The 13,333-nt window shown below is 46.7% G+C and overlaps 2 protein-coding genes across 2 annotated transcripts in view; one reads left to right on the top strand and one right to left on the bottom strand.

The window, feature by feature from the left end:
• Window positions 1-3,883, top strand: part of Lrig1 (leucine rich repeats and immunoglobulin like domains 1) — a 102,776-nt gene extending 98,893 nt beyond the window's left edge. Inside the window, exons 15-19 of the mRNA XM_059258252.1 lie at window positions 116-535; window positions 1,036-1,161; window positions 1,766-1,912; window positions 2,675-2,956; window positions 3,048-3,883. Coding sequence (XP_059114235.1) covers window positions 116-535; window positions 1,036-1,161; window positions 1,766-1,912; window positions 2,675-2,956; window positions 3,048-3,292 — 1,220 coding nt within the window. The 3' untranslated portion in view covers window positions 3,293-3,883. The remainder of the gene's footprint in view (window positions 1-115; window positions 536-1,035; window positions 1,162-1,765; window positions 1,913-2,674; window positions 2,957-3,047) is intronic.
• A 1,379-nt stretch (window positions 3,884-5,262) lies between these two features.
• Slc25a26 (solute carrier family 25 member 26) overlaps window positions 5,263-13,333 on the bottom strand; it is a 122,789-nt gene continuing 114,718 nt past the window's right edge. The window contains exons 8-10 of the mRNA XM_059258253.1: window positions 11,980-12,044; window positions 11,133-11,206; window positions 5,263-5,611 (exon numbers count right to left, since the gene is read on the bottom strand). Coding sequence (XP_059114236.1) covers window positions 5,494-5,611; window positions 11,133-11,206; window positions 11,980-12,044 — 257 coding nt within the window. The 3' untranslated portion in view covers window positions 5,263-5,493. The remainder of the gene's footprint in view (window positions 5,612-11,132; window positions 11,207-11,979; window positions 12,045-13,333) is intronic.

The raw sequence follows: 13,333 nt of genomic DNA, 5'->3' as shown, positions 1-13,333 counted from the left end.
GATCTCAGATGGCATTTCATTACTATATGGGATTGTCTCTTGTCTGGAAAACAAGTAGACCTCCAGCAAGGAAGACCCATAGAATAAGTGTGCAATCTCCATTGCCTTCCTGCAGAAACTCCGTCCTTGGCAGTGCCTTTGGAAGACCGTGTGGTAACCGTGGGAGAAACGGTGGCCCTCCAGTGCAAAGCAACTGGGAGTCCCACACCGCGCATCACCTGGCTGAAGGGAGGTCGCCCACTGAGCCTCACCGAGCGGCATCATTTCACTCCAGGCAACCAGCTGCTGGTTGTTCAGAATGTGGTAGTGGAGGATGCAGGCCGGTATACCTGTGAGATGTCTAATCCCCTGGGCACCGAGCGAGCACATAGCCAGCTGAGCATTTTGCCTACCCCTGGCTGCCGGAAGGATGGGACCACCATAGGCATCTTCACCATTGCTGTGGTCTGCAGCATCGTCCTTACCTCGCTGGTGTGGGTGTGCATCATCTACCAGACCAGGAAGAAGAGCGAGGAGTACAGCGTCACTAACACAGGTCAGCAGTGTGGCAGGCTCTTCTGGGGCAGTGGAAGTAGTGAGGGCTGCAGACCGGCACAGTGACACCAGGCTTGAGCTTTTGTCTGGAATCTAGGTTTCCAGAATCTTTAGGAATAGGATTCTGTCTGTAGAGTTGAGGCTTGAGCCCCTGACAACATGTTAACGCTGAAGGACATAACAGGAAATAGGAACACTCTCAAATTCAAGCACCTGCTGGGCCCTGCAGTTTCTGGTCTCCATGGTGATTCAGAGGCACCAGGGCCCTTCGTGTTGTCATGAATCAGATTGTTCCCAAGCTCTCACCGTCTTGTGATTTTGTTAGGTCCCCCATCTTTGTGGACTCAGGTGTCTGACTGCCATGATTTTTACAACAGGATGGAAAGGAGGTTAATGAACAGAGCTTTCAGACCACTGTTGTGGACCACTGTTGTGACTGCGAATACATGGCTGTATTATTGTTGTGGCAGCCCTGTTTTTCATCATTGTGTTTCCTTGCAGATGAAACCATTGTGCCTCCAGATGTTCCAAGCTACCTCTCCTCTCAGGGAACCCTTTCTGACAGACAGGAAACTGTGGTCAGGGCTGAGGGTGGTCATCAGGCCAGTGGGCACATGGAAAGCAATGGTAAGTTCCAGAACAGTGAAAGAGACTGATCCAGCTGTGTCGGGGACACAGCTTTACCTCCTCCCTGGGGTAGGGTGGGCACCTGTGTCACATGTGGTGAACCAGGTCTCTGACAGATGTTTTGCTGGTGTGTACAAGTTCTGCGGTTTTAACATCTGGTTTGCCAGAAGTCCCTGCACTGGGCTTAGCACTCTGTCTCCTAGTCAAGGTAGGATTGCCAGGAAGAATAGATGCAAAGAACATTCCAGATCCCAAACCAGCTTTCCAGCACTATTGGTGCTTTACATGTGGTGGTTCAGTCAACCACAGATTGAAAATATTCAGGAAAGAAAAGTTGTATCTGTGCTGACTATGTATGGAGGTTTTCATTGTTACTGGGTACTAGGGGTAGAGTCGACTTAAGGTCTATCCGAGGTGTACAGTTTGTGTGCAAACAGCATCATTCACAGAAAGGACTTGACCATCCTTGGATCTGGGTATCTCGAGGAGCATAGGAACCAATCCCTGCTGGATGCTAAGAGATGGGTGCTGCGAAAGAGCTGTAGCCTGTCCATTAGGCTGAGAGACCTAAGAGGTTTCTAAATTGTAAGGGGCTCCATTTCAGGTGTGTGTCTGAGAGACTCAAGCCTCTTCCCAGAGGTCGACGTGCACAGCATTACATGCCGGCAGCCCAAGCTGTGTGTTGGATACACTAGAGAGCCGTGGAAAGTGACAGAGAAAGCCGACAGGACAGCTGCTCTGTATACGACAGGTAGGAGTCACTTGGATCAGGGAAAGCCATTGCTTTTGACACTGAAATGGGGGTTGACTTTGATAAACCACTTACAGGCAAGGCCCACAAAGCATGGAGGGAGCATCCTTGCACCCAGACGGTCTTGTCTTGTTCAGACAAGGGTTCACCGTGTAGCCCAGGCTGTCCTCAGCCTTCTGAGATGCTAGGATAACAGGCATGGCCTACCACACCCCGCCATTGGCCAGAGGTTGCTGTCTGTCCCGCAGTCACTCTCCACCTTATGTATTGAGCAGGGCCTCTCACTGAAGCCCAGAGTTCACTGATCAGTTATTCTAGCTAGCCAGCTTGCTCCAGGATTTCCAGCCTCTGCTTCCCAAGCCCTAGATGACAGATGGGCCACCACACCGTCCTGGGGACCTGAATTCTGATCCTTATGCTCATCAAGCACTTTACCTGCTGAGCCTCCTCCCCAGTCCAGCTACCAGGAGTCTTTGAGGCTTAATGTCTAATTGTTCACAAGATCTGCCACTATGTGATGCCTAATGCAAATCTTCCCTTTTACTTTCCCGTTCATCAAGGAAAATGTGAAATTCTAAATCAATTTCATGTGGACATTAAGCACCAAAGACCAGGACTCCGCATGTGTACATTCCAGGGAGGGACAGGGTGGTTACAGAGGCAGTGGAAAACAGGACTCGGCTTCCCGTTGGGCCTCTGAGAGGGGCTGGAGACTTGAGTGGCTCTGGGTCCAGTTGACCTTTGGCTCTGCTCTTCATTCAGCACACAGTGGCTCCGCTGTATGCAGTGACTGTAACACTGACACGGACAGTCAGCCCAAGGAACAAGCCTTCCATCCCCAGCCTGTGTCCAGAGAGAGTGGACAGCCAGGAACACCAAGCAGCCAAGAGCTCAGGCAGCATGATCGAGACTGTTCTCCACACCATCCTTATACTGGGACTGCTGATGGGCCTCCCACCCACTCTGGGGGAACACTCTATCCGAGTAACCATGACAGAATAGTGCTGTCTTTGAAGAAGAGGGCGGCATCCCCAGATGGGAAAGGTAAGTATTGTGTTGGAGGTGTGTCTGGGTGGGTTGGGAGCCCTGAGGGGGTTAGTGTGCCCAGGCTGACGTGCCCTCTTATTTTCAACAGGAGGTTCCCCTTGGACTTTAGCAAAGTTACATGAACCAGACTCCATAGACCTAAAGCCTTCTCCTACGCTAACGTCAGGCAGCCCAGAGCTCACAGAAGATGCCGTATCTACTGAAGCCCAGCACTTGCTTGTTTCCAATGGCCACCTTCCCCAGGCCTGTGACTCTAGTCCTGAGTCTGTGCCACTGACGGGACAGCTCACTGGGAAACGGAGAGGACCACTGCTCTTGGCCCCGAAAAGCTAGGCTTCATCTACCTCAGCTCTGTTAAAGCAATCGCTGCAGGAAAGAGGTAGGAGAGGCTGTGGGAAGTTGGTGTCCAAACGTCACTCTGGACACAGTTTTAACTTCTGTGTGGAGTATCACTTGACTAAAGGACTTGGCATCTGGAGCACAGAAATGCAAGAGACTATTTGTGTACAAAAGGCAGGAAGAGTATTTGATACCACTGTACATAAGAGTTTTCAGAGATTTCATATATATTCTATATCTTTTACAGAGACTATTTTAATCCTTAGCGCATGGGCCCCGCTTTCAGTGATATTTTCACATTAGGTTGCTATCTAATTTTGGAGAGGGTCAGGAATAGTTTTGGTGCCTTAACGCACAGCTGAAATTCAGGTAAAACCACATTAGCTGTTGCTAGTGGTTGGAAAGGAGGGCATCTTGGCTGTGCTCACTTAGTCAGGTTCAGGTGCATTGTTCTGGCGGCCTCACTGTAGAGCTGGGGTGCACGCGTCACTTGCCTTTCTTCTGGGTTCAGGGTCTGTTTCTGAAGAAGAGGTTGAGGGTTGTTAACCCACCAAAAGCAATGGTTCAGAACAATCGAGCATGGCATTTTGTTTGTAACTCACTCGGTAAAAGCAAATGTCTTGTCTGTCTCCTTCAATGGGTCTTTGACGCTTATTAAGGCAGAGGCTGCCAGTGTTGGTACATCTGTGGATTTTCAATAGTGAGGGATAGTTCTACCAGCACCGCATTGCAGTGGGGGTAAAAGGAAGAGTCACTTCTAGGCCTGTCCACCATGTTCCCTCGCACAGTGAAACTGGGCTTGGACTGTACAAGACTGAGTCCCAGGCCTGGGTGTATTTGCACTTTGGGGCCCTGTTGCTAACCATCTTGTGAGTGCCAATGTATAATTCAGTAAAAACTACATGGAAACAAACTTGGTCCTTACAATCCCTGGGAGCTGGAGGGAAGTGTTGACACAGTCATGGCCAGGGTCACAGTGTACTGTCATGTCATAGGTCATCACTGCGCTCCAGGACAAAGCACAGTCAGACGTTTCTTCTCCACAGTTGGCTGATTAATGTTACTTCCACAAAATATGTGAATTTGCTGCTTCTGAGAGGCAATGTGAAAGAGGAAGTATTACTTTTTATGTACAGAGTTATTTATTTATAGAAATTTTGGTACAGTGTACATTGAAAACATGTAAGATATGAAGTGTCTAACAAATGGCATTAAAGTGTCTTTAATAAAGGTTCATTTATAAGTACCGAGTGTGTGCTGTGGTCATTGTTCTAAGTACACTTATTCTGCTTTTAATAATATTTTTCCCCACAAGGAGAATACTTAAGACAGAGCATCACAGACTATACACTGTTGCCTCAGAAGACGCGCTGGTGCTACATTCCTAAGATAGCTCACTAAGTTTTTGCCACCTGGAGCTGGTTAGTTCAGCCTTGTGCTCCCCAAATATGCTGACCCTCCCACCTCCGGCAGCCAGTGTTGCTTGCACACACTGAGGAGGAGCAGCAGCTCCAGATGGTCCTCCTGGAGGACAGTGGTGGTCATGGGCCTTGCTTCCCTCAGCCATGCTCCTGACTGAAGTCACTTGGGCCCACCCACTCGCTGGGACTGCAGCTGTCTGCTGTCTCCCACACTAGGCATTTGGGGGCACTGTGCTGTAAAATAATATAATCGTGTGTTTTTATAGGAGAAATACGAGGGTAATTAAAAACAGCAGGCTCCTTACCAGAAAGAATGCATGCTATGCACCTGCAGTGCATGCTTTTTAAACAAAGCTATAATCTTACACAATAGGAATTAGCCCAGGGGAGAAACACCCACGCGTACAATTCCTGCCCCGAGCCTCCTTCCTTCCCCCTGTCTACTTGTTCACTTCCAGTTGCAGGCAGCTTGCTTTTTAGTGACTAAATAGAGAGCAGGAAGCAGAGGACAATGACCAAACAAGAATGCCGAAGGGCCTGGCCTGAGCTTACCAAGAGGATTTATTGAGGGGTCTGAGATGCTGATCTGAAGGTCCACTCAGGACAGTTTCCTCAGGGGCAGCCTGTGCCTCGGACGACACTCAGGGCTGCACTCTGCAGCACTCCTCAAGGCACCACGCTGCAGCGTCAACTTCCTTGCTTGGATGACTGAGCCAGTCCCGGGAGGACAGGGATTGCACAGCAGTCCTCTTCTCCAAGGATGCAGTGTCCACTTCACGGGCTCTTCCTGCCCACTTCTAACAGCAAGCTGCGGGTCTGGTCATAGGCACCCAGAAAGATGAAGCCTCCCATACTGATTGCTGCCATTCGTGGGAAGACACCTGCAAATAACCTAGGGACAGAGCCATGGTTTGCTCACTTCAATACACTACTTGTCAAATCCCATAGAAGACCACTAAGTAACGTTCCCAAGTATGAGTGAGAAACTAGAGCCCAGTCTAGCATGGCTGAATGCTGCACTGTCTACCTGATACACTCATGTTAAGACAGTAACCACTGTCCTAACAGCTGTGCTCTAAAAACGGAGTCAGGGGATGAATCTGAGGTAAGGCTGGTAAAGGTATATCCCAATGGGACACCTGAGGGACCTCTGGGTCTCAGTTAAGGAGGAAAGGAAGTTCTTAAACAATTCTGCTACTTTCTTGTCCTGGTGACTCAGTTGCATTTTGTTGGAGTTTCACAAATGTGATTCTACAAGAAGGAAATGAATCTTTGTGGATCTTTTTTTCTTGTTCAGTCTACATGAGGACACCAGAGGCACATGACTGTGATGGAGGGGGAGCACCTCACACATGTCAGTCCTGGACACTCAGGTGCCCCATCCCAGTCCAATCAGAACCACAGTGGTGTTAGCAAACCACTCTCTAGATCAGTGGTTCTCAACCTTCTTGATGCTGTGACCCTTTAATACAGTTCCTCATGTTATGGTGACCCCAACCATAAGATTATTTTCGTTGCTACTTCTTAACTGTAATTTTGCTATTGTTAGGAATGAATCATAATGTAAATATCTGTTTTCTGATGGTCTTAGGCAACCCCTGTGAAAGAGTTGTTCATCCCCCCAAAATAGGTCAGGACTCACAGGTTGAGAAACACTGCTCTAGAACTCAGGTATTCTTCAGATATCCATTGGATACTGTATGGTATTGTGTTGTCTTTGAATTTTTTGACTGCTGAGGAAGGAGCAACAGCTGCTAAGAGACATTATAAATGCTGCTTGATTAAACCAACCTATGTATTTTGAAAATGTCTTGACTTCAAAATGAAAGTCAAAAGATACATTACTTTGGAAAAGAGGTTCTGCTTTTATTTCCATAGAAAATAAAAGACTATGAATTCATTCAAAGTTAGTTGAAGATGATCAGGTTTACTTGAGGAAGACCCCCTGAAATCCTGACTACAAATAAAGAAATAAACCTATAAGAACTACAAGACATGTGATGTATATTTTGCCTGCTCAAACATAAAACAAAAATCATCTTTGGCTGACTTGTGTACAGTGCACAATCTGTACTTGTCTTAATGCACATATGTATGTTAGCTTTAAAAGTTTATGTATTTTCAGAATGAGGAGACCAAACACCAATGAAAACAATTGACCCAGATGATCCAGCATCTCAAAACGCCTCTGTTGAAGTTCCCTTGGAGTTCTTCATCCTGAACACCTTTAAGGCTGCTGGCTCAGATGGTCCAGCCTCATAAACTACTCCAGCCAAGACTTAACCATAATTCTAAATTTTCTCAGGGTCCCCCAGTGATTACCAGACTCTCAATCAACAGGAAGTAGTCTAGAGAACTATGCCCACATTCCCAAAAGATGGATTATGGGTATTTATTAGCATTTAAGGGGGGTTGGTTACAAGATGTTATTAGTAATGGTCAAGAAAAAAGGTAAACAAAGGAGATTAGATTCAAGGATCTTGTTCTCAAAAGAAAAGGGGAGGATATAGAAATGATGGGATAAAAAGGTAGATTATTGAATCTACTTTAATCAAAAAAACCAACAATCTTAAATATTTTACATTGGTATGGATTTTGATTTATTGTTAAAAATTTGAAATTTTGTTATACTGTATGTATATTTCTACTCGTTTAAGGTATTGTGTTTATGCAGCTCACTTAAAAATGTAATGTATCATTAAATACAGATTAATAGTCATCTATAATAGTCAACCTTAGTCATGTTAGATATGTTCTCAAGTTCATATATTTAGATTGACAGATGGTCTTCAAACACTTCAAAGACCTACAGAATATGACATTTAATATGTTTAATAGCCTAAGGCTTTTCATGACAGTGAGATGTGTCTGCTCCTGGCAGCACCAATCTACTTCAAAGAAGATGACGGGCATCAAAGAAACTCCATGTGGAGTTTGTTTTCTTTATGGCAAAAGCTAGCCATATGGGCAAAGAAACTGCCCTTGCCTCAATTGCTGATAATATACTGTCCAAACTGGACCAGTAGGATACAAGAAAGGTGACTGCCAAACTTTGCCAAGAAAAGGTAGGACAGTCCTTCAAAAATCCTGCTTCTCAAAAAAGTCTGTCAGATATTCTAGGCTTGTGAGCCAGAGTTGGATGCCTAAATGTTACAGTGGAACTGTGGGTCCAGAGAGCCTGTGGTCCCTGTCATTAGGTAATATTTCATCTTCTGGGGTCTTTGATGGAGTTAAAGACTAAACAGTTAGATAAAAGAGTATTTTCTCTAATTTTGCCAAATACAAATAGACTGGATATTGTAACTGTAATTCTTACCTGATAACTGTTTTTGTTGTATATAATTTTACTATGTTAAAGTTAAAACCTTCCTTTTATTTGACAAAAAGAGGGAAATGCTGTGGAATAATCCTTCTGTACATTGTGTGACTATATGTCACTATGATTGGTTTAACAAACAAGCTGACTGGCCAATAGCTGAACAGGATAAAGTTAGGTGAGAATGATGGGATGGAGAAGGGCAGAGTCAGAGGATTCACCAGCCAGCCAGAGAACGAGTGGGACACACAAAATGGGATAGAGGTAAAAGCCATAAGCTTCGGGGCAGCACATAGACTAATAAAAATGGGTTAAGTTTTAAGAACTAGTTAGTAATAAGCCTGAGCTATTGGCCGAACATTTATAATTTATATTAAGCTTCTGAGTGATTATTTGAGAGCAGCTGCAAGACACAGAAACTTCTGCCTACAGCTTTTGCCTATGAGAACTAAAAGCAAGATCTGCCTCCAATCTACTCTGAGAGTATCAGGTTCTTTGGTGGTGGGGGCTGCTGGGATATGTGCAGACTTGGTCAGCTTAGTGCAGGGCAGGGGACACAGAAAGTGGTGGCTGTATCTGGAGCTGCAAGAGGAGGTGTACTGAGCCACCTGTTCAGGAAGGGGGCAGTTGTTTTCATTTGTTTCTTTGTCCAATCATTTATTGTCTCTGAGTAGAAAGGCTGGAGCTGGTGTATATTCACTCACAGGCATTGCTGCCTGGAACATGCTGTTCAGTGATGCCCTGTACAAGGTGACCAGAGTCCAAGAGTGGAGACTCAGAAGATGAGCCAAAAATCTAAATTAACTTTCAGTGTTAAGGCTGGGTCAGAACAAACACACACCCTTGACCTGTTCTGCTTTCTCTCTTTTGCCTGTGGTTCTGGCATTGCTTAGTTTGAGTCAAGTGTGTGTCGTGACCTGGACAGGAAAGGCTGGTCTTGCATCATCTACAAAGCAGTGGCCATGGTGGGGCACTGCACCATCCATCCTGCCATCTCTTGTCACTACTTTCTCAACACAGGCAAATGGGCTGCAGCTCTACAACACTGTGGTCAAAGGCTCGGCTAAGTCACCACAGAAGCTAATATGTGGAAACAAGACTGAAATCTGGCAGGTGGCCTTCATGGTGTCGAAGGCCAATGTCACCAGCTGCTGCTTCTGTGGGCCAGCCACTGCTTATCTAAGAGGCATTAAACAATGCATATGGTGCTCACAGCCCATTTTTCCTCCTCACTCCATTTCTTTGTTCAATGTTGAATTAGTACCCAAATGAATGACTAATGTGTTCTTATTTCCTCAGGTGTCAGCTATGAACAACAGACTTCACTGCAAATGCTACCACCATGCCTTCCCTGTGCTCTGAGACATCATGAGTGTTGTCAGTCAGTCCTGTCCACCAGATCCAACCTGTATCTCAGACCACTGGAGCTGACATTCAGTAAAGCCACTAGCTGCCACTTTGAGCTGGAAAACTCAAACAAGACAATAGGGTTTGCTATCGATCTAACAAAAAAAGCTTGCCTGGAGATCAGTGTGTGGGGCTAGCCACTAGTTAACCACAGAGGCCAGGCAGTGGTGGCACACACCTTTAATCTCAGCACTTGGGATCACATGCCTTTGACCCTAGTACTTGGGAGGCACACACCTTTAATCCCAGCACTAGGGAGGTGGAGACAGGAAGTGTTATGGCTGGATAGAGAGGAATATAAGGCAGGAGGAGACAGGAGCTCAGCCCTTTCAGGCTAAGGAGTTGGTGTGGTAAGAGGTGGCTGTGGCTGGCTTGCTCCTTTGTCTCTCTGATCTTTCAGCATTTGCCCTGATATCTGGCTCTAGGTTTTGATTATTAAGACCAATTAGGATTCATGCTACATCCCCCAGACCACCAGACAGCTGAAATTGAAAATGCCAAAGTTACACAAAAATGGCAATCAGTGATCTACTTTGGCATGGGGATAAGACGGGCAGCAGTGCCCAGGGAAGAGGCTTCGAGCAGGCAGGGCTCAGCTGTGCACACAGTGCTGCTCCCAGCCATCCCAGTGCCAGCTCACCCTCCTCCCCTCCAGAGGGAGGCTGCTTGAGTACTCTGCACAGCATATCAAGAAGGTTCCATATAGGAAATCCAACTTTGCTAACATCTCAGCATTTACACAGCTTCAGAACAACTCTATGGGAAGTCAACATGGAGTAACAGCTGTTTAGGACATGAAGCAAAACATTTTGAGGCACACGGGCTGGAGAGATGGTTCAGTAGTGTTCTTGTTACGCAAGCTTGAGGAACCAAGCTCAGATCCTCAGCACCCACATAAAAGCCAGGTGCAGTGGCATACACCTGTAACCCAGCACACAGGGAAGGAACAGGCAGATCTGGGGCTCACTGGATGGCTACTGTAGCCAAAATGGTGAGCTCCAAGTTCAGTAACAAACTCTCAGAAACATAAGATGGAGCATGATGAAGAAGCCATCCAACCCCAACCTCTGGCCTCTACAGGCATACACGTGTGCAAATATACCTGTTTGCACATCATAGGCAAAAAAAAAAAAAATCCAGGACAATAATGCCCAATTGAGGCCAACCACTGTGGAACAGACAGTACAGTCATGAGCTAGGTAACGCTTCAGAGAAAACCAGACTGGTCCTGTAGGATGATGGCGTGGCTGGAAACTTCTCACCCCCCAATAGCTCTTTTTCTATTTGTTTATCTCTAGATACACAAGTATTTACTACTGTTACAACTGTCCACGATCTCCAGGGTAGTCACATGTACTAGCCGCTAGACGCCGTATTCCCTGAGTGTGTTTGCGCAACGACAAAATTATCCATCAATAAAATAACACCTACAGATGCACAGCACATGCCCATCATAAGGCCTGGCTACCAATGGCTCTAAAGAGTGGTTACAAACACCCAAGCCCCAAACACTTTCTTCTGCCTCACTTGTCTGTCTACACTGTATAAGTAGGGACTTATTTGTATCAATGCTGCAGCCCCAATACTGCTGAGGGTCACACATTTGCATGTCATCCATGGCAGGCACAAAGACTTGAGGAAGAGCCAGTGGAGAAGAGGCAAGGCAGCTGAGGGCTGGCTTTGTCCTTACCCTGCTAGTCCTTGTGAACGCCACACCCTGTGCATGGCAGAGAGCACATTCCCATCAGCAGTGCTGGAGCCCGCCTGCAGAGGATAGGGAAGGAATAAGGCTGTTACCTCCTAGTGCTCTGAGCAGGCTCCCCTCACCCTCATTCAAGGCACGCTCTGGGGTTGACTTGGACATCTTGCCTACATTCAGGCAGGCAGGCACCTCAGGGAAGCCCTTTCTCAGAGCTCACCTAGGAACTAATGGCAACTGTTAACAAGAAGCTGATGGGAAGCAGTAGGCCTGGCCTGGTCAGGGTGAAGGTTCCAAATATAAATGGGTCTAACTATAAAGCCTGGTAGGGATGAAGAACGCCGCTTTCAGTTTTAAAATGAGCCCATCCTCAGAGCTATGGACTAGAATTCTGCTCACACTGCTCTGCTTTCTACAGAACTGGACCTGAGAGAATGCATGTTCAGATATGTTATTGGAATTCCTTAAAGCTCAGCCCGGAGTTTGCTTTGTTGTTTGTTTTTCTTTTTAACGATTCTGACAATTGCCTTAACTGGTCACAGCCAATCATGACCGAGGAACATGGAACTAGTCAAGCTCTGAGTCTTCGATCTGAAAACAGCACCAGGCAGAGGCCCTCCGATCTTATCAGCACAGCTGTGAGAATGCTTGTGCAGTGGAAGTGTGCTACACACAGATCCATCACGGCGACGGCTGCAGATCTGCAGCAGTCATGACAATGCTTCTCTTCCCCTGTCAGTGGTACTGAGGGCCCGGCAGGTCCAGGGGGCGCTCGCTGTATCCCTCAACTCTGCCTGCTGGCAGCCATGGCATCGGATCTGCACTGGCTGATACTTACCTTTGCCAGCATGATCCTTGTCTTAGCCACATCCAGAGGGGTAGTAACTGCAGCTGCAAACCCACCTGTGTGCAAGACCCAACAGTCAGTCGTGAGCTGTCTGGACTGGACAGTACCCTCATCGTTTCTACATCTGGGTCATTTCTTCATCATCACTCTGCTTGACTGTGTTGGAAACAGGATGCACACATGACGGATTTCAATCTACGTCGTTCATGTCTTTTGCAGTGATACAGCAAGGAGGTGGAAGATACTACTTTTCCACTTGGGTTAAGAAGTGAGGCCCTACAACTCACCTTGCTCTCTCACAGCCTGGTACACTAATCCGAACACATAGGACATGTGAACAGCCAGATGTGGATTTTCAGGGCTCCCAGTGGCTTTGGGGACCATACCTTTCTACGGGCTACCTGTCTTACAGCCTCTATAGGCTTTGGTTGTTTCTGTTCTGCATGGGCAGGCTCATGTGTGTCTCAGGAGGACTTCTGAATAAACAACCAGACTCTTCTGATAACAGACAATGCATTCTCTAGTTCCCAGGCTCGAATGACAGGGAATAGTTACGTTTCTACCCTCTTTGCATCACCTTAGAGTTCCTCTTGCTCTGGCATGCATTCTGCCTCAAGGCTTCCTTTCCATGTTCTCTCCATGTTTTCTTTGTCTAAGTACTATAATGGCCAAACTGTCCATAGCTTTTAACAGTGTTCCTATTTGTGGACACAGAAACCAAGAATTTACTGCTAATATAAACTATAGTTTATGGTCTCAAAAGGTTTTGTTTATTTGCTGAAGACAAGGTCTCATTATGCTCCCAGAGCTAGCCTGGAAACTGCTATGTAGTAGATCAGGCTGGCCCCACACCCACAGAGCTTGCTTCCACCTCCTTGTCCTGGGGTTAAAGGCATGTGACACCACCACACCAGGCCTGATGTCAGTATTTTATTCACTTGGTGCAGATGCAGATGAACCCCTAAAAGGCCAGAAGGACAGAGAAACAAAAACCCCTAAAAGGCTTTGGGGAGGTTCAGCTCCCAGGAGCTGGGGATGAGCAGCAGATGATGGGGGTTTGCAAAGGAGGCTCCAGACATAGCTCCAGGCTCCCTGTGCTGTGGCATGTGGACAAAAGGGCATTTGATGTCTGACAAACATCTTTCTAAATACGGGGCTGAAATAAGGTCATCACAGTGACCCTGGGCTACAGGGACATCTGTTCAGACACTTGGGGGAAGGCACACCCACTCCCCGTTTACGTTCTATTTTTGGTCACCACGATTGCCACACACCTAAGGCCTGTCAGCACCCCCTTTGTTTAGAACCCCTTCCTTTTCGTCCTTTTAGATTATGAGTTTGTGGG

The sequence above is a fragment of the Peromyscus eremicus genome, chromosome 3 (assembly GCF_949786415.1).
Source record: "Peromyscus eremicus chromosome 3, PerEre_H2_v1, whole genome shotgun sequence".
In the NCBI taxonomy this organism is placed as follows: Eukaryota; Metazoa; Chordata; class Mammalia; order Rodentia; family Cricetidae; genus Peromyscus; species Peromyscus eremicus.
Note: the sequence above shows the minus strand (reverse complement) of the source record. Positions and strands in the feature narration are given on the sequence as shown.